The sequence below is a fragment of the Mustela erminea genome, chromosome 7, assembly GCF_009829155.1.
Source record: "Mustela erminea isolate mMusErm1 chromosome 7, mMusErm1.Pri, whole genome shotgun sequence".
In the NCBI taxonomy this organism is placed as follows: Eukaryota; Metazoa; Chordata; class Mammalia; order Carnivora; family Mustelidae; genus Mustela; species Mustela erminea.
In genome coordinates this window covers 88,010,231-88,030,318 of record NC_045620.1, presented here as the reverse complement: position 1 = coordinate 88,030,318, position 20,088 = coordinate 88,010,231, and the positions used below count along the sequence as shown (strand labels likewise).

At 40.6% G+C, this 20,088-nt stretch overlaps 1 protein-coding gene and 1 pseudogene across 17 annotated transcripts in view; one reads left to right on the top strand and one right to left on the bottom strand.

Moving 5' to 3' along the window:
- The window catches only part of AAK1 (AP2 associated kinase 1), a 175,278-nt gene that overhangs the window by 83,514 nt on the left and 71,676 nt on the right, over positions 1-20,088 (top strand). For all 17 annotated transcript variants that reach the window (XM_032352338.1, XM_032352337.1, XM_032352332.1 and 14 more), the window contains exons 4-5: positions 15,259-15,367; positions 16,857-16,999. In XM_032352338.1, the coding sequence (XP_032208229.1) occupies positions 15,259-15,367; positions 16,857-16,999 (252 nt within the window). The remainder of the gene's footprint in view (positions 1-15,258; positions 15,368-16,856; positions 17,000-20,088) is intronic.
- Positions 12,093-12,242, bottom strand: LOC116596607 (annotated as a pseudogene).

Here is a 20,088-nt window from a genome sequence, read left to right as displayed (position 1 = left end):
ACACTGTTCTTGCAGAGTCTTCTGGTGGACAGGGATTACTATTCCTTTTCTGTATAACTCTGTTTTCACTGGAATTAATGATCTTTTTCAATTTTTAGGTCTGTCTTTCCTGTGTACTTTTCAGCGGTTTAATCCCAAACTCTCCTTAGGCTGTAGAAATCATTTAAAAAAAAAAAAAAACTTTTAAAAACATTTATTTGTTCTGTCCATTTTATCTTGAAGAAATCTTAGTCTCCTAACTCAGTGAAATCTGGTTTGGTTGCTCTCTAGGCCCAATTTACAGTCTTATCTTGGAATTTCTTAGTTATTCCCTTTGCCTCACATTTTTGTTAGATTTCCTGACTCCGGTTTTTTTGCTTTACTTCCTCATTTTGGTGGAGCTTATCCTGTGGTAGCTTCCTTATGCATAGTAGGTAAATTCTTGAGATCTTAAAAGTCTGGAAGTGTCTTTATTTTATGCTCACACATATGAAACCTTGTGTATAAAATTCTGGCTCAGAAATCATTTCATTCAGGTATTTGAAAGCACGGCTGTACCATGTATTTTAGCTTTCATTGTTGTGCATAGGAAGTTTGAAGTCATTCTAACAATTTTTTTTTTTTTTAAGATTTTATTTATTTATTTGACAGAGAGAAACCACAAGTAGACGGAGAGGCAGGCAGAGAGAGAGAGAGGGAAGCAGGCTCCCCGCTGAGCAGAGAGCCCCATGCGGGACTCGATCCCAGGACCCTGAGATCATGACCTGAGCCGAAGGCAGCGGCTTAACCCACTGAGCCACCCAGGCGCCCTGAAGTCATTCTAATATCGGCTCTTTGGGTGTGACCCATTTTCCCCCCCTAGAAATTAATGTTTCCCCTTTGTTTACAGTGTTCTGAAATACCTTGATGATATACCTTGCTGTGTACATTTATTATTTATTAATAAATGGTGTCCCCATGTAATCAAGAGACTCCTATCCTTGCATTGTGAGGAATTTTGGCCTGTCTCATTTGGTGATTTCCTTTTCTGTCTTCCTTTTGTCTGAAATTGCTGTTATTTTGGATGTTGGTTCTCCTGAGTTGATTTTCTAATATTTTGTGTTTTCTCCCTTTTCTTTTTCTTTCTTTTTTTTCCCCCCTCTCTACTTTCCGGCAGATTTCCTCAGCTTTACATTCCAAGCACCCTGTTGAATTTTTTATTCATCAAGCTTTTTAATTCCTAAGACCTTTCTGTTTGTTTTTGTTTTGTTTTTAACTTTGATGAAATCCAGTTTATCTATTTTTTCTTTTTGTGGAACATGTTTCTGGTGTCATTTCTAAGAACTCTGCCTGCCCCTTGATTCTGAAGATTTTGTCTTTTTTTCTTAAATTTTTTATAGTCTTAACGTTTTACATTTAAGTCTGTGGTCCATTTTGTGTTAATGTTATATAAGGTGTGAGACCTTTATTGAGGTTTATTTTTTGCTTCTTTGTTCCAGCAACCTTTGTTGAAAAGGCTGTCTTTCTTCCATTGAATATGTTTGTCAGAAATTAGTCAGGCATATTTGTGAGGGTCCATCTTTAGAATGTCCTCTTTCTTTTTTTTTCTTAAAGATTTTATTGATTTATTTGATAGAGACACAGCGAGAAAGGGAACACAAGCTGGGGCGTGAGGAGTGGGAGACGGAGAAGTGGGGTTACTGCTGAGCAGGGAGCCGGATGTGGGGCTCAAACCCAGGACTCTAGGATCATGACCTGAGCTGAAGGCAGATGGTTAATGACTGAGCCACCCAGGTGCCCCAACCCTCCTCTGTTCTGTTCCCATTAATCTATATGCCTTTATCTCTACCAAATACCACACAACCTTGATTATTGTAGTTTTATCAAAAGTCTGATTCCTCCTACTTTTTTTTCCCCTAAAATTATTTTACTTATTCTCATTTTTTTGTCTTTTCACATAAATTTTAGAATAATCCTTATCTACAGAATGTCTTGCAAATATTTTGATAGGAATTCCATTAAAGTCATACATGAATTTGGGGAGAATTGACATATTTTCTGTTTAGTTTTCCAATAAATGAACATGGTGCATCTCTCCGTTTATTTCTATCTTTGATTTTTTTCATGAGCGTTAAGGAGGCTTTGTACATGTTCTTAGATTTAGACATAACTTTTTGGTTTTGTTTTGAATGGTTATAAATGGTATTGGATTTTTGATTTTGGTGTCCATGTGTTTATTGCTAGTATATAGAAAACCAATTGATTTTTACTCATTCATTCATTCATTTTAGAGAGTGCCGGTATGTGTGGGGGGGAGGGGCAGAGGGAGAGAGAATCTCAAGCATACTCTTGACTGAGCACAGAGCCCAACACGGGGCTCAATCCCACAACCCCGAAAGCATGACCTAAGCTGAAATCAAGAGTTGGACGCTTAACTGACTGAGTCACCCAGGTGCCCCAAACAAATGATTTTTCTGTGTTTATCTTTTATCCTATAGCTTGCTAAATTTGTTTACTAGTTTTGGAATTTTTTAAAAAAGATTTTATTTATTTGGGAGAGAAAGAATGAGAGAGAGAGAGAGCATGACAGGGGGGAAGGTTAGAGGGAGAAGCAGACTCCCCACTGAGCAGGGAGCCTGATGTGGGATTCAGTCCCGGGATTCCAGGATCATGACCCGAATGGAAGGCAGCCACTCAACCAACTGAGCCACCCAGGCCCCCCTAGTTCTATAATTTTTTTCTATATTCCTTAGGATTTTCTATATAGACCATTGTGTTACCTGCAAAAGGGGCAGTTTTATTTCTTCCTTTCTGATCTGTATCCTTTTAATTTCCTTTTCTAGTCTTCTTGCATTGGCTAGAATTTGCAATACTATGTTGAATAAGAATGGTGAGTGGACATCCTTGCCTTCTTTCCAATCTTAGGAAGAAAGAATACTTTCACTATTAACCATAAGTGTAATTGTGTTTTTTTAAAATGAATTAAAAAAAATAAATTTGAGGAAGTTTCCCTCCGTTCCTATTGTTCTAAGAGTTTTAATCATGAATGGGTGTTGAAGTTTGTCAGATATTTTTTCTCTGCATCGAGTGATATGCTCATGTGATATTTCTTCTTCTTTAGCTTTAATATGGTGGATTATATTGACTGATTTTCACATATTGAACCAAACTTGCATCCTTGTAGTAATCCCCACTTGGTCATGGTCTATAATTATTTTTCTTTATTTTTGAATTCTATTTGTTAATATTTTGGATTTTTACAGCTATAATGAGGGTTAATGGTCCATAGTTTTGGGAGTTTTATTAAGCTTTTTCTGATTTTGGTATTAGGGTAGTTCTGGCTTTATAGTACGAGTTGGGAGTTGGGAAGTGTTCCCTCCTCTCTGTTTTCTGGAAAAGATTTTGTAGAATTGGTGTTTGTTCTTCTTCAATTAAGCATTTGTTGGAATTCTCCAGTGAAACCATCTGGGCCTGGGAATTTCTTTTTTGGCAGTTATTAATTTATAAAATCAGTTTCCTTAATACTTATAAGGCTATTTAATTTATCCTTTATATTAGGTGTGTTGTAATAGTTTGTATTTTTGTGGAATTGGTCCGTTTCATTTAAGTCCAATATATGCATGTAGAGTTCTCTGTTACTGATATTCTTGTATTATCCCTTAATATGTTCCGGGTCTGTGATAAAAATCCAGATTCAGGGGCACTTGGGTGGCTCAGTGGGTTAAGCTGCTGCCTTCGGCTCAGATCATGATCTCAAGAGTCCTGGGATCGAGTCCCGCATCAGGCTCTCTGCTCAGCAGGGAGCCTTCTCTCTGCCTGCCTCTCTGCCTGCCTGCTTGTGATCTCTCTCTGTCAAATGAATAAATAAAATCTTTAAAAAAAAAAAATCCCAATTCATTCCTAATATTGATAATTTGTATCTTATTTCTTTTTTTCTTTGTTGGTATTGCTAGAGGTTTGCTCCTTGATGTTTTCAAAGACCCATTGCTTTGTTTAATTGATTTTTCTTTATTTTTCCATTTTTTATTTCATTGGTTTTTATTTTTTATACTTCTTTATTATTTCTTTCTTTCTGCTTGCTTGGGTTTATTTTGTTCTTTTTTTCCTAGATACTTGAGGTGAGAGTTGACACATTGACATATCATTATCACCTAGAGTTCATAGTTTATTTTAGGTTAATTTGGTATTACACATTGAGTTTGGTATTGTGTTGTGGATTTTGACAAAGGTATAAAATGTATCTACCATTATAGTGTATGGAATAGTTTCACTGCCCCAGACATTGCCTGTGCTCTGCCTGTTAATCCCACCAAATTGCCCAACCCCTGATAACCACTGATTTTTATTTTATTGTCTCCATAGTTTTGCCTTTATTTAGGACATCATATAGTTGCAGTCATCATTCTGTGTGTAGCCTTTTCAGATTGGCTTCTTTTACTTAATATGCATTTAAGTTTCTTCCATGTCCTTTCATGGCTTGATAGCTCATTTCTTTGTAGAGCAGAATAATAGTCCATTGTATGGATGTTTCACAATTTATCCATTCGTCTATTGAAGAACGTCTTGGTTGCTTCCAAGTTTTAGCAACTATGAATAAAAGTCGCTATAAACATCTGTGTGCAGGGTTTGTATGGGTAAAAATGTTCAGCTCATTTGAATATATTGCATAGATTATCAACTAAGCAACTATTATTTCAACTTTGAAGCTTTCTTTTTGTTTTTAAGCCAATAGTTAAATTTTTATTTTAATTTTACTCTATGTTTTAAAAATAATTTTTCTATTGTGGTCAAAACCAATAACTTAAAAGTTTGCCATCTTAACCATTTTTAAGTGCACAGTGTTTTTAACTGTTGGCAAAGTGTATGTAGCTGTTTTATGTACCTCATGTAAGTGGAATCATACAGTATTTGTCCTTCTATGACTGGCTTATTTCACTTACTATAATATTCTCATGGTTCATCCATATTGTAGAAATGACAAGATTTCTCTCTTTTTAAAGGTCGAGTCGTTTTCCATTATAAATATATGCCACATTTTCTTTAGCCATTTATCCATCAGTGGACGTTTAGGTTGCTTCTACACCTTTGTTATTGTGAATAATGTGCAGTGAACACGGATGCGCAAATATCTCTTCAAGATCCTGCTTTTAATTCTTTTGGATATATACCAAGAAGTGGGATTGCTGGGTAATATGGTAATTCTGTGTTTAATTTTTTGTTTTCCACTGGTGGCTGTACCAATTTATATTGCTACCAACAGCGCACAAGGGATCCTTTCCGGCATTTGTTATTGTCTGTGTGTGTGTTTGTTGAATAATGGCATCCGAACAGGCATGAAGTGTTACTTTCTTGTGATTTTGATTTGCACTTTCCTGATGCTTAGTGATGTTGAGCATCTTTTCCTGTATTTGTTGACCATTTCTTTGTATAGCTTTTAAATATTCTAATTAATGTTACATATATTAGTTATACAAGACTATGTTATATACGTCGATATAGTGTGTATGTGAAGGTGGAAGTCTGGCCGCCCCCACCCTTGGCTTTTGCTGGCGTGTCTGCAGGGAGGGGCTGCAGTTTTTTTCTGTGATTTTTGGCTGGAATAGAGTAGTTAGTGTCTGTGAGTTTCTCTCTTTCCAGGCTGCATTTTCCTGGCTTTGGCTAGAGAGAGCAAGCTTTTATTGGTGTTTTTAACTCACCAGTTGCTTCAGTTTCTAGTCTGGGATATATGGGACAAAAAGAAAACTCGGGCAGCTCACCATCATTTCATTCCTCGGGCTCTAAAATTTCTAGCTAGGCTGTTTTCTGTCCACATATCAGATTATTCTTATTATGCTTTTTAAAATCTATTCTAGTGTCCAGAGTATTTATATTTAGTTGTACTTAGAAGGGAGAATAAGCAAAAGCACCTTGACTCCATTTTCCCGGAAATGGAAGTCGTCTTCAGTTTGTGCTTTTTTTTTTCCTTAAAGATTTTATTTATTTATTTGACAGACAAAGATCACAAGTAGGCAGAGAGAGAGAGGGGAGGCAGGCTCCCTGCCGAGCAGAGACCCTGATGTTGGACTCGATCCCAGGACTCTGGGATTATGACCTGAGCCGAAGGCAGAGGCTTTAACCCACTGAGACATCCAGGCACCCTTAGTTTGTGCTTTTTAAAAAACAAACTCTTTACATCATTTAGTAAGACTTTAGAAGGAAGCACCAATAAAAGGAAGTATTCAACTTACTTAAAAAATTTTTTTCTTACCATTTTAATCAAAAGCCTTCTGGAATGTTTTTAGCCCTCCTAGGCTCAGACTTCTGTCAGATAGAGGCCATAGCCTAACCCTACCTCTCTCAAACAGTGTCAGAATTGTGAAAGGAATTGGAGGAGGCAACATGCTTTATAACGGGCTAAGGCTTGTGTGTTAGTGGTTGGAGAAGCAGCATCCTCTCTGCACTGACAGCAGAGTGAGGATGTGCGTGTTGCACGCACCCAAACTCAAGAATGGTTAGTGGTTTCAGCAGAGACATTTTATTTTGACAAATGCCGTGTACCATTTACCAGGGTTTGGTAGGAGGCCTTCAATAACATTTGGGACATGTGCCCTAATGGAACCAAAGGGATCTGGGTTTCTGGCAGACAATTGGAAGCTGGGTTTTGGAGTTCAGATTCCTTTACCCAAAGGCAGGAAAAGATGAATTAGCTTCAGACTTAAAGGGGTAAGAACTGAAGCCCAAGATGTACCAAGTGCTGTTCTGTGTTCACATCTCCTGGCCCAGATGGATTCCATCTGCGGTGAGCTTGATAGTGAGGACAGTGAGCTGCCACCAGTGACATTTGAAGCCTTGCTTTCAGCAGAAGAGATCTCAGAAGATTTGAGGCAAGAAAATGTTTCCATATTCCTAAATGAGAAGGAGGGTAGATTGTGCACAGTAGGGACATCAGGATTGATGGGGGACAAGAATCTGGAACAGATTATTTTAAAAGATGCTTTGAAGCTGTTTTTTTGTGTAAGAAAAGATATGTGTGTTTGTACATAATGCATAATATATACTGTTTGGATTTGCCTGAACAAAACACTGAAAGGATGCGAGAGATAGGGAGGGAGGGTGAATGGGAGAACGGGAAAGAAACAGGGAGGGTTCCTTATAGAGGATGAGTACTGGAGTAGAAAATAATTTCCTTTTTTTTTCTTTTTCTTTTTGAATGTTAGTGTATTACTTATTTGAAGCAGGGATCCAAAGAACCTTCAGGTTGCGTAAGAGCAGACCATGTGATATCAACATCATGGCCTTTTTGGGAGGGTTTCTGGTTGGGAAGCTCAGGGGAGTGCACTAAGTCCAGTCTCTTAAAAATTGTGTCATTTGGGTAAGGACACTCACCAGAGGTCTGTGAGCAAGTTGGAGAGTCTAGGCTGGATTCCAGGAGTAATAGCTACTGTGTATAATGGTTCCTGACCAGTGGTTTGATATTAATTTGGAGAAAGCTTTTTTTTGAAAAAAGCCCCGCAGCTCACCATTAGTTTTATGTTATTTTACATTCAGCAAATAACTTGGTTAAAGAGAAGACACACTTATCAATTATGTACCTAATATAAAGTTGGAAAATATAACCACTACATTGGGTAATAGAATCGGGATCCAAAATGATCCTTATGAATTGGAGCAATGGACTGATTCTAATGAGATGAAATAACAAGGCAAGGTCATACACTTGAATTTTTATTTTAACAACTTTAAAAGTATAGGTCTGGGAAGGCAGAGATTTAAAGCAGTGTAAAATGGAAAAAGACTAGTATTTTAGCGGTCAATTAACTCAATATGAATGTGTAGTGTAATGCAGCTGCCAAAAGGATAAAAATGCCATTTTTAGCTCTGTTAATAAAATGAACAGTGGGTGATGATGCTGGTCTGCTGTGCACGAGTCAGACCACACCTGGAGTATTCCATTCATTTCCTGGGGCCATTCTTGTCAAAGGGATACAGACAAAGCGAAGCATTTAAGTGGTGATGCAACTAAAAAAAACTTGTTTATGAACATAGGTATATTTAACCTAGAGAAGAAAAAATTTACAGTCTAAATAATAATATTTCAGTTGTTTAGAAAGTGAAAAAGACGACTTGCTCTTTTTGCTCTGAAGGGGACAGTCTAGGAACAAGAGCTCGAAGTTTCCAGTTGGATGTAGGGAAGAACTCATCAACAATACAAGCTGTCTGCAGTCGGGCTGAGGGTCCAAAGAAGTGACATTATTGTAAGAAAACTGCTTCTCAAAAGGCTCTAGCAGAGATTACATTTTGAGCTGCCTGAGTACTCTGGATGAGTGCTGCTCGGAGAACCTTGTTTTCCTTTCTCCCTCTTGCGTGTTTATTTTTTCCCTAGCTTGTCATGCTACTTTTCTTTGTAAATTGAGATAAAAATTCACCCTTTTAAATATAATTCAGTAGGGGCGCCTGGGTGGCTCAGTGGGTTAAGCCGCTGCCTTCGGCTCAGGTCATGATCTCAGGGTCCTGGGATCGAGTCCCACATCGGGCTCTCTGCTCAGAAGGGAGCCTGCTTCCTCCTCTCTCTCTCTGCCTGCCTCTCTGCCTACTTGTAATCTCTCTCTGTCAAATAAATAAATGAATCTTTAAAAAATATATATATAATTCAGTGGTTTTTAGTATATTCACAGGGTCATTTACCCATCACCTTGTATCTAATTCCAGAACTTTTTTTTTTTCATCATCTCTGAAGGAGACCCATCCCTGTTAGCAGTCACTCCTCATACTCACCTTGCCACAGTCTTTGGCAAGCATAGTCCACTTTCTGGTATATGTTTGGGACATTTCATATAAATAGGATAATCTAATATATGGACTGTTATGACTTCTTTCACTTAGCATAATATTTATGGTTTAACCATGCTTAGCACGGATGGGTGCCTTCTTTATCCATGTGATAGCATGTGTGAGTACCTTTTCCCTTTTCACGGCTGCATAATACTCCGTGTGTGTGTGTGTGTGTGTGTGTGTGTGTGTGTGTGTGTATCACATTTTGTTCATCCTAAGGGACATTTCGGTTGTTTCTGGTTTTTGGCATTATGAATAGTGCTGCTAAGGACATTTGTGTACAAGTTTTTGTGTGAACATGGTGTTTCATTTCCCTTGGGTATATACACAGGATGAAATTGCTGCATCAAGTGGTAACTCTGCTTTTGGAAAAAATGCCAAACTGTTTTCCACAGGATCTTCACTATTTTATATTCTTCCAGCAATGTATGAAGGTTCCAGTCTCCACATCCTTGGCAACATTTTTTATTGTTTCTATTTTTTGATTATAGCCATCCTTGTGGTTTGGAGTGATACCTCATTGTGGTTTTTATTTACATTTTCCAAGTGATTAATGGCATTGGGCATCTTTTCATGTGCTTATCAGCCAGTTTTATATGCTCTTTGGAGAAATGTCCATTCACATTCTTTGCCAATTTTTACATTATGTTGTCTTTTTATTGTTGAATTTAAGGGTTCTTTATATAGCTTGGATACTGGATCTTTATCAGGTGTATGGTTTGTAATTATTTTTTCCCATTCTTTGCATTGTCTTTCATTTTCTTATTAGTGTCTTTTGAAGTGCTAAATTTTTAAATTTTGATGAAGTATAGTTTATCTGTTTTTTTCCCTTCGATTGCTTGTGCTTCAGGTGGTGTATCTAAGATCTAAGAACTATTACCTAATCGAACACCGTGAAGATTTGTGTGCTTATTTTCTTTGGGGAGTTTTTAGATCTTTGGTCCAGTTTGAATTAACTTTTGTGAATGGTATGAGGTAGGGATCTAATTTATTCTTTTGCATGTAGATAATCTAGTTGTCCTGAAAGGTCCCCCAATAATGGGTGCATGATTAAAGGAACGAGACTGTTACAAAGCAAAGGTCAAACAAAGCTTTATTTTGCGCCTAGCATCGAGAATCAAACCGACCGTTCAGGGCCATCTCTTGCAAAGAGGCGACTCCTCTCTGCCTTACAGACTAGCTTTTAAGGGCAAAGGCCATGTGGTTGGGCCTGGCCATGCACAGGTGGCCAATGAGATTGTAACACACAGAGAAAGCTGCACAGTCATGCTAGGTCACACATAAGTGACCAATTGAATTACAGTTTACCCTATAGTAGATATTTGAACTAGCCTATCACCTTGGTCAGAATTGGCATCCAAAAGGTGCCCAAAGGGCAGGGCCCGTACTCCTTGGTAGCTAGGGAGACAGTATGCGCCCCCACTGATTGGATACCTCCAACTGGCCTGACCTACCCTTGTATTTGGGCTTTGTTATCTGGGACTGGTTTCCAGGACTTGTTTTTAAGTAAGTTCCCTGGGGTGGGGGCACAGGGTCAGTTTAAGTTTTACTGTATAAACAACAAAATCACTGTTCAGCCAGATGGAATCACTCTGGCTAACTAGGCCCTTACAGTCCCAGCATCATTTTTTTAAAAGACTTACTTTTCCCTCATTGTATTTTTTTTGGGCACCATTTTCAAAAATCAGTTGGCTGTAAGCATATGGGTGCTATTCAGAGCATGTTGTGCCAGAATATAAATCAAGGAACTATATTCCTCATAGGTAAGATATCACTAGGAAAAGAAGTAAGTTTGCTTAGTTACTAAATTGATTGATGTCCTGGAGCAAGCTTCTTCTCTCCTTCTGCACTGGTAACAATTTACTAAGCAGCACACATCTGTGGGCCACATTTTGAGTGGCACTGTTCTAGATCTTTGCTACGTTAAGTGCCACTGAGGAGCAGGATTTGGGGCCCTTTCCTAGAGCTACTGGCTTGGAATCTGCTTTTAAACAAGATCTCCTGGTGATTCATATGCCTGTTAAAGTTTGAGCAGCACTGTTCTAAATCAGATTTTAGATGACTTTAAAGATCTAGTCACTAACTAACTCACTAAGTATTCACTTACTCACTAACTAGGATTAACTAGTGAGTAAGACTCAGGAACGGGAGAGTCAGTGTGAGTGTGGGCACGAGAATCGTATTTGGGACTTCTTATGTAAGCAGAAACCCAAATACCTTGGCCTTCATAGAATAACAGGACTAGCCTAGATCTCAAAGTATTTCTTTTTTGGGGCGCCTGGATGGCTCAGTGGGTTAAAGCCTCTGCCTTCAGCTCAGGTCATGATCCCAGGTCCTGGGATCAAGCCCGGCATCAGGCTCCCTGCTCAGTAGGGAGCCTGCTTCCTCCTCTCTCTCTGCCTGCCTCTCTGCCTACCTGAGATCTCTGTCTGTCAAATAAATAAATAAAATCTTAAAAAAAAAAAAAGTGTTTCTTTTTATTACTGTACTGGACTTGATGTTTTCCTGGGCCTGTGAATAACTCCTTGAAGAGAGTTTTAAAGGAAATTTAGATTGATTGAGGGGAAAAGGAGCGAAGAAAAGTAAGGCAGTAGACTTTTACAAAGCATCCAGTAGGAGAGGGACGCCTGGGTGGCTCCGTGGATTAGGCCGCTGCCTTCAGCTCAGATCATGATCTCAGGGTCCTGGGATTGAGCCCTGCATTGGCCTCTCTGCTCAGCAGGCAGCCTGCTCCCCCCCGCCCACCTGCCTCTCTGCCCACTTGTAATTTCTCTCTCTATCAAATAAATAAATAAAATCTTAAAAAAAAACCCAAAAAAACCCCCTAACTTTAAAAAAAAAAGCATCCAGTAGGAGAAATAAACAAATTTCAGGCCTTAGAACTGGATTCCTTCACCTTTAAGTTAAAAAGAAGCTGAAATTTGCTTAAAAAGCTCTGTGGAACCATGGTGTGATCCCAGAAGTAGGAACAGTGCTGAGTCATAAAAAGCAGAAAATGTTGAATATTTGATTGGAGGGTCAAAGCAGGTAAATTAGTTTTTTGGGAACTTAATCTTTGCAAATACAAGTTCTGTCAGTACTGGGAATTTGCAGATATCATGCTGACATTCCAAAGAAGGGTGACCTGAGCAAATAAATAGGGAAATTCGTTATATACCATACTCATTTTTACTGTCTGGAGGTGAGTCGCATGTTACTGATATGCTCTTTAGAATGCTATCTTCGTTTTCCTGAACTTAATATGAAGGTTTTTATAGATGTACTTACTTGGGGATTGAATCCTCCTGCTATAGGAATTTTGAGCATAAAGATAGAATACTGTTTTGTGCTACAAGCATCATTAATTAGGGCCCCAGATAAACTTGAGATTTGTGATAAACTATAAGATCTGAGTTGAAGGCATGATTTTCAATTAGCAATAATCGCGCCTCGGATAAACCTCATTGACGACAATGCTGCCACTGCGCAAAGCTAAAGGCATGATTTTCAAATGGCAGCTTTCGCATGTATTTATGAAGAAAGTTTTTTAGCATCTCAAACAGTTAAATGTATTAATAAGGCCACTACAAATCATTTAAAATATCTACTTAATAAAGCAGGTCTTTTAATAGCGTGTTTATGTCAGTACTTTATTAGTCCTCTGTAATGGTGATCTAAATATAAAGTTTAAAAGGGCAATACACACTCCTTAGACTTACCACTGTTTAAATCATGTAATATAAACTGATCTGATCAATAATTTAACTGAACTTTTCCCACTCCCCTTAAAATCATGCTTTGACTTACACTCAAAAATATTGATTTTTATCTCCGTGTACCCCGAATAAGAGTTGTAGCCAAGGGCATCAAGGCATCCTCCTTATATCCTGCCTTTTCCTGAGGAATTGAGCTCCAAAACTGTGCGGGTGCTGTCCCATACCTCTGTGTCCATTTCTGTTCTCCAAGTCTGGAACTGGGCTTTTAACCAAAGCCAGGGAATACTTGGGCCTCCTCTGGCCTATTGGTGCTACAAACGGGGCAGGGCACCCTCCATGTGAGTCAGTTTCCCTTTGCGGTAAGTTTTCCTCTTGGTCTTCTCTGCATTTCACAGCCATTCAAATTGATCTTCTCTATCAGTTGCAGACTAGTGAGATGTTACTCTAAAATCTGAGATATTGCTGCGTTATCAGGTCGTTAAGAGTGAGTGCCATGGGCTCCCTCCGAAGAGGAGATCTTTTCTGCTTGGTTTTCTCTCAGGAACTCTGCAGAAGACAAAATGAACGGGAATTTGGACTTGAACTGATCAGCAAACGGCTTGGCAACTGTTCTAGGATGCCATCTGCAGATGTTCATTATCCAGTTTGGGTCTTCTAATAGCTCTTGACCTCCTCTTGGCTCTACCAAATGCTTTTTTTTTTTTTTTTCCCTTCCTCAGTCTTTATTATTCCTCTTGGGGTGAGGCAAATCAGAGGTGACATTGCAGATTCTTTTTCAAACAGTTAAATGTAGACAAATTACTAATGTGGAAACATTAGTCTTTCATTCCTCCTGTGAACATTTGGAGAACATGATCTTCTGCTCTATTTTGGCTTCAGAACTCCTCTCCAGTTCTTCCTCCTTCCTTAACTGTGTAAATGAAATCAAGTTTTTGAAGAGTTGATGATGAGAGTAAAAAGCAGGAGGAAGAATGGGGCTCTACAACATGAACCCTAAAATCACGTTCTGTTGTGCAGAACTCGAGAGAGAGAGACGGCTTTTTCTGCCTCATCATCTGCTTTGTCTGTCATCCAAAGTGGTTGCTCTAAGCCTTTTATTTCTCTCATCAAGCTGCTTTCTCATTCCCTTATACTGCAAACGTGGTCTTGCTCTCTACCAAAAACAGAACAATAGAACTGAACTCACTGAAGTTCCCCTTCTCCAGCTGTAAACGAATATGCATATCTAATTTCGTTTCCTTCCTGCTCCTCTTTCTAAGACCAGTCCCTTTAGTAGTGCCCTCAGTCCCCACCCCCTCTTCCTGCAGGACTAGGTTCCATCAGTTATCCTTTGTCCTCTCCTCTGTGCTGAAGGTTTCTGCTCTGGCTCCTTACACTCTCCCATGCTCAGTTCTCTCTCATCCCGAGAATTCCTTCTGGCAATGCTGTTCCTCTCTGGAGCACAAAATGTTCCAGAAGACTCCTCTATACTCGCCAGCTCTTAACGTGCCCAACTCTTCGCAAGTCCATTTCTCCCTCCCCCCATCCCATCCCTTCTCTGAAACTGTTCTTGTATGGGGCTCCAGTGACTCCCCACTGTCAGTGCCAGCCGTCCCATTTCTATTTTTGTCTACCTTTCTGAAGCAGCAGTCGTTCTCACTCCCTCACTCAGAGGAAAGTTCTAATGACTTTTAACTTTGATGCTCAGGGTTCAGGTATATTCATTTGATACCATGAGACTTCTTCTTGTTTTGGTATATAATTTTAGATTAAAAGAGACTTTATATGTCACTCTAAGCAGCCAGATCTCCAGTTTGTGCAGTGGTAGTGACTGTTTTTATGGCCTGAACTGTCATGTTTGTCTGGTGACTCAACCACTTACATTTCCACTATCCTCCCCCTTTTTTCATTCAAACAATTTATTAAAACTAGTTTTTTTTTTTTTAATCTTGAATTTGTACAAAATCCTTCTACCCAGCTTGCTCACTTTTTCTTTCCCCGACTTACTTCTTAATGACATTGGATTTTAAACATGATCGTTACAAAGATTTGCCTCTAGGGATGCTGAAATAATGATAGCAAGGTGTGAGGCAGCCTCTGGTGCCTGAATGGGTCCTGACACACAGGAGGTGCTCTGTCAACATTTGCTGGCTCGGTGAATTCCGTAAGCAGCCCCGAGAGAGCATATGCAGTTCCAACCAGAGAGCTAGAAACAGGACCCATCTTATATTCCATCTGGTTGACTTGAAAGGCTTAATTATGAGCAAAATGTTTAGGTTGGGATGCCACCATCGACCATTCAAAACGTTGTAAAGCAGTTATTCTTTTCATACATTTCCTAAAGGGAGAAAAACAGTACAAACAATTTAAAAGTCATGTTGAATCCACTTGTGTACCTACAGCCAGGGAAAAAAAACCCACCAGTTTCTTTTTTCTGAATTAAAAATTCACATGTTTAAATAATTCATACTGTCTGGCTCGTACTCTCTGCAGAACTTTTGGAGATGGGCGTCTTTGCTCCCGACTTACAGGGAGCACTGAGAGAACAAGCACGTAGGCACCCTGTGTGCATATGCTTCCAGAATCTCGTTCAGGAGCGTGTTGCACTTTAGTAGGGCTATAGAACTGTTGACTGAAGAGCTGACCATGAATCTCAGAGACCACTGGAAACCTGCTCTTGACCCTCCTCTGCAGTCTTACCTTTGCGGTTAAGGTTATCTGTATTTAAATTATCTGTGCTAATCGAACCGACGCGCTCCTTCTGTCCCTACTGGTGTCTGTATCTAATACTATATTTCTCAACTCTTCTTTCTAGAGAGACCTGTCAGGGCACAAGAACATTGTCGGTTACATTGACTCCAGTATCAACAACGTGAGCAGCGGGGATGTGTGGGAAGTGCTCATTCTGATGGACTTCTGTAGGGGTAAGTGTGTAACCCAGACCTTGAGCTCCCATTGTCTGGCACTTTGATTGTCAAGGACACGGGGCTCATTTCAGTGAATGTGCTCTGTGCCCTAATGTGTGTTGTTGTGGTTTTAAAGATGTGCAGACTGTGAGACTGAAAGATACAGAGCCTGCTGTCACCTCTTGGTTATTCTTATGGCAAACGATTTGAGGTGGTTGATAATACAAAACTCCTCTTTTGTTAGCTTTAGGCAGGTTTGGTGCTTGTATGTGAATGAGAATGTATGAGGGTGAGGAGGAATGTGTTATCTGTGATGCTTTAAAACAAGCAATGAAGGCACAGAACAAAGTCCCAACTCCAGATGGACCGAAGAAAGGATTCAGCCTTCCCACTCCCTCCCTCATGTGTTCTCTTCCCCACCCACACCTCCGTCCTTGTGTTATGGGGGAAAATAATTCTTTTCGTCTAATGGAAATGACCTTTCCTCTCCTTGCTTGCAAGCTGTAATTGCCAGTAAGGCTATACTCAAATGACGCCGCTGTGAACAGTGGAGTTAAGTAGTTGAAAGCTTGGAGTTTCAAGCAGCCTTTATCTTGGGACATACAGACTGTAACATGACTTGATTCAGAGTTGACTGCCTTTCATACAACCAGTTTGGAGGTCTGGCTCTTTTGGCCTGAGCAACTGCCACTTACAAGCTTGGGTCACTGCCTCACTGTTTGGTGCCCTGTTTTATAATCATCCGTACTTCCACTGAATTTTCCTTGCCTTTAAAGATGCTGTCCATAAATCAGATATGTGGTTAATCCCCAAAATGTAATGTTAACTGATAATTTCCACCAATTCTCTAATAACCCTAAGCCAATTTTATAAGATACTACCAAATTTGAACTTGGCAGTTTGTTTCCTCTTCTCCATTCCTTTTTGGATGGTAAAATGTTTCAAGACAAGGCAGTGGGAGCATCTAGGGATCTGAATAATTTTGTAAGTGAGGTCATCAGTCTTCTGGTCCTGGAGATGAAATATTGGTGGAGTATATCTGCATTTTCGGCAGCAAGTTGTGAGTGAGACTAGAGAGACCAAGCCATTCCTAAACTGCAGACCAGAAAGCTGTCTTCTTCCTGCTTCTGGGGTCTCTTGTGTAGTCTGATTCTTATTAAAGAATACAGCAGGTTGAACCTGTGGCCTCATCCCATACAAACAGGGACAGCGTTATCAAGTGGCTAGAGCAGGACCAGACCATCGTTCTACTGATCTTCAAGATGTCACGAAGGTAGCTCACATCTGGAGTACTTTATAAAATAAATGGGTTTTGCTGCATCAGAGGAGGCCCTGGATTGTAAGAAGATGAATCTGGGTCTGGGAATCAAGACACTTGGGTTGCAGTCATGGCTCAGCCGGTGACCTTTGTCCAGGTCGTTCTTCTGTGGACAGCCTTTTCATTGTCTTGGATGAGTGGTGAGTCAGAATGTTGCTAACCTCCTGCTTGCTCTGTGCCCCCTCGCAGGAGGCCAGGTGGTCAACCTGATGAACCAGCGCCTACAAACAGGTTTTACAGAGAATGAAGTGCTCCAGATATTTTGTGACACCTGCGAAGCCGTTGCCCGCCTGCATCAGTGCAAGACTCCTATCATCCACCGTGACCTGAAGGTAACGGCCCCACTGTTTGCTTAAGTGCCTTCCCACAGGCTATTTCCCATAGGCCCGGGGAACAGAGAGACACTTGGGGGATGTGACAGAACATGCGTGGTAACCTCCTATTTCTTCCATTTTGCTTGGTAAGAGAAGACACAAAGAAAAAAAAAAGAAAGTAGAGTACAGGTATGACTTTTATTACCCAGGTAGCCTTTATAGTCATCAACTGACTAAATACATGTTTTTGTTTTTCCTGATGGAGTCCCAAATTTACGGTCAGGAGCATGGAAAATGATAGACTAATTTCAATAGTGTGCAAACAGTGATGCTTGGTTTTTTGTTTTTGTTTTTGTTTTAAAGATTATTTATTTATTTATTTATCAGAGAGAGAGAGAGAGAGAGAGAGAGAGCGAGCACAGGCAGACAGAGTGGCAGGCAGAGGCAGAGGGAGTAGCAGGCTCCTTGCTGAGCAAGGAGCCCGATGTAGGACTCGATCCCAGGATGCTGGGATCATGACCTGAGCTGAAGGCAGCTGCTTAACCAACTGAGCCACCCAGGCATCCCGATGCTTGGTTTTTAACGTCTGTTTCATATTTTGCAAAATCCAGTAAGTGATTATTTTAAAAATTTGTTCTGCTAATTACTACCTCCTTGTACTGGGCTTTTCTGATTATATAGTCACTTGACAATGTTTGTCGAATGGACTTGGCACTGACAGGGATTCACCAGTGTGTATGGCACACCAACTGTGTGCCGTGTATACTACCAGACACTTCACACACACACACACACACGCTGTTGGAGGAAGATGTTCTTCTTTACATTTACAGTTAGGGCAACTCAGGAGTAGATCAGTTACGTGACTTGACTGAGGTCATATAACCAGAAAGGAGCAGGTTCCGAAAGTGAATCCTGTTCTTCTGATTCTAAATTACAGTTTCTTTTCATTATACCTGTGTTTTGAGAAATCTGCTTCATGGCTCGTAACTGGGATCAGCATCCCCTGGTGTGCTAATCTCCTGGATTCCACATGGAACCCGTTGGGCCATAGCTTGTGTGGCGGTGTCAGGGAAGCCCGGGAATGCAGAGCTTAATAATCACCCCACGTGGCTTTGGTATATTCTCAAGTCTGAGGATCATAGCAGCCTACTAGCATTTCTGTGTCAAGGTTTTTAGTTTTGTTTTTTGTTTTTTTGTTTTTTAAAAAATTCAGATATAATTCATAACCATAAAATTCACCCTTTTAAAGTATACAATTTAGTGGCTTTTACTCTGTTTACAGAGCTGTACAGCCATCACCATCATAAAATTCTAAAACATTTTGTCTCCCCAAAGGAAACCCTGTATGCATCAGCAATCACTCTTCATTCCTACCTCTCACCCCCTATCCCTGGGCAACCGCTAATTTGCTTTCTGTTGCCCGGTCTGCGCATGTCACATAAATGGCTCATACAGTAAGTGGCCTTTTGGACCTGACTAATTTCACCTAACCATGGTGTCAAAGTTCATCTGTGTTGCAATATGTAACGGTACCTCATTCGTTTTCATGGCATGATCGTCATAGTGTGGCGAGACCATGTCTTGTTCATCTAGTCCTCAGTGGATGGACATTTGAATTGTTTCTACTTCAGGTAGTATGAACATCTGTTGCTAGTTTTAAGTGGGTGTATGTTTTCAGTTCTCTTGTGTGTGCATCTAGGGGTGTAATTGTTGGGTCATGTAGTAACCGCAGTTAACTTTCAGAGGAACGGCCAAACTGTTTTCCAGAACGGCTGTGCTATTTCACATCCCAGCAGCAATACATGAAGGTTCCAGTTTCTCCACATCCTCACCAGCTCTTCTTGTCATTTTTATTTCAGCCAGCCCAGTCGGTGTAAAGTGGTACATGCATGTTGGCATTTCTGTACTAAAGCAATTAGCTGATGGGAAGGTAGTACATACCTTCAGAAGCCTTAGCTAGCCTTCTCCAGTGACCTTCTACAGTCAGCCCTTTTTCTGAGTAGAAAAGGAGAATACGTTTCAGTAATTATTATGAGCCTAGCATGGTACAAGTACGTAGTTCTGTGGAGGTGGTACAGGTAGAATATGGTTCCTACTCCCAAGATGTTTGAAGTGTTGGTGAGAGGATATAAATGAAATGTTTAGATTTGAAACAGAGACAGGTGACGTACAATGGTTCTAGAACAAAGTGTGGAACAGTGGAGAATCGAGCTGCTTACTGTATGGTCAGAGAGTGGGACATCACAGACTGGTGGGATATGCATGGTCGTGGAGAGGATGAAGGACATTTTAGGCAGAGAGCAGAGCTCGCGGGCTTCCTAGAGAAGGGGACAAGGAGGCTTAAGAGCATGAGTGTCCATCTCCAGGAACACCCCTGGCACAGTAGACTGATGGGGCATGGAGGTAAGGGCAAGAGGAGGAGGCAGACGTGACCACTGAGCATCCTTGTAGAGAGTGCTGTTCCCATGTTCTTAAACAAAATCTTTTATTTGAACTGGATTAAATGAGGCCTCATTGGTGAGTCATTGCATACCTATTGATAATACCTCCCTAACTTACATACTCCCAGCATGGCAGTGCCCTGTGGTGCTCACAGTGCTGCTGCGAGGTAGTGACGGGAGCCAGAGCACGGAGCTCAAGGTCTAGCCCGGGGAAATGGGGTAGGACAGTGCTTGGGCTCAGGCAGCGGGAGTCCCAGACTCTTTCTTCACTGCACCGAACAGTCTGTGAGATACGTTAGGAGAGGCATGTGGCTGCTGTGTTCTCTTCCCCAGCTTGCCCCCGGCCCTGTGCCCCTCAGCCCTCCTCGGTGCTCCTGAGAGTCGGCTAATTCTGCTAATTACTCTCTCCTTGTACCGGGCCTTTCCAATTATATAGTACATATACACAGCATATACTGTGCTGACGACACAGTATTGGACTCTGTAGTTGTGCCTGAATCCGTAGTGGGGACCACCAGGTGGGCACCCATAGCTCCGGAGACTTGCCATTTCTCCTCTACCTTGGAAATCGTTGAATGTAAATAGGGGCCCCCTGGGAGGAGGCCCCGGTTGTAATTGTTCCAGAAGAGTCCCGCCTGCTGTCGATTTTGGTCATTGACTCCT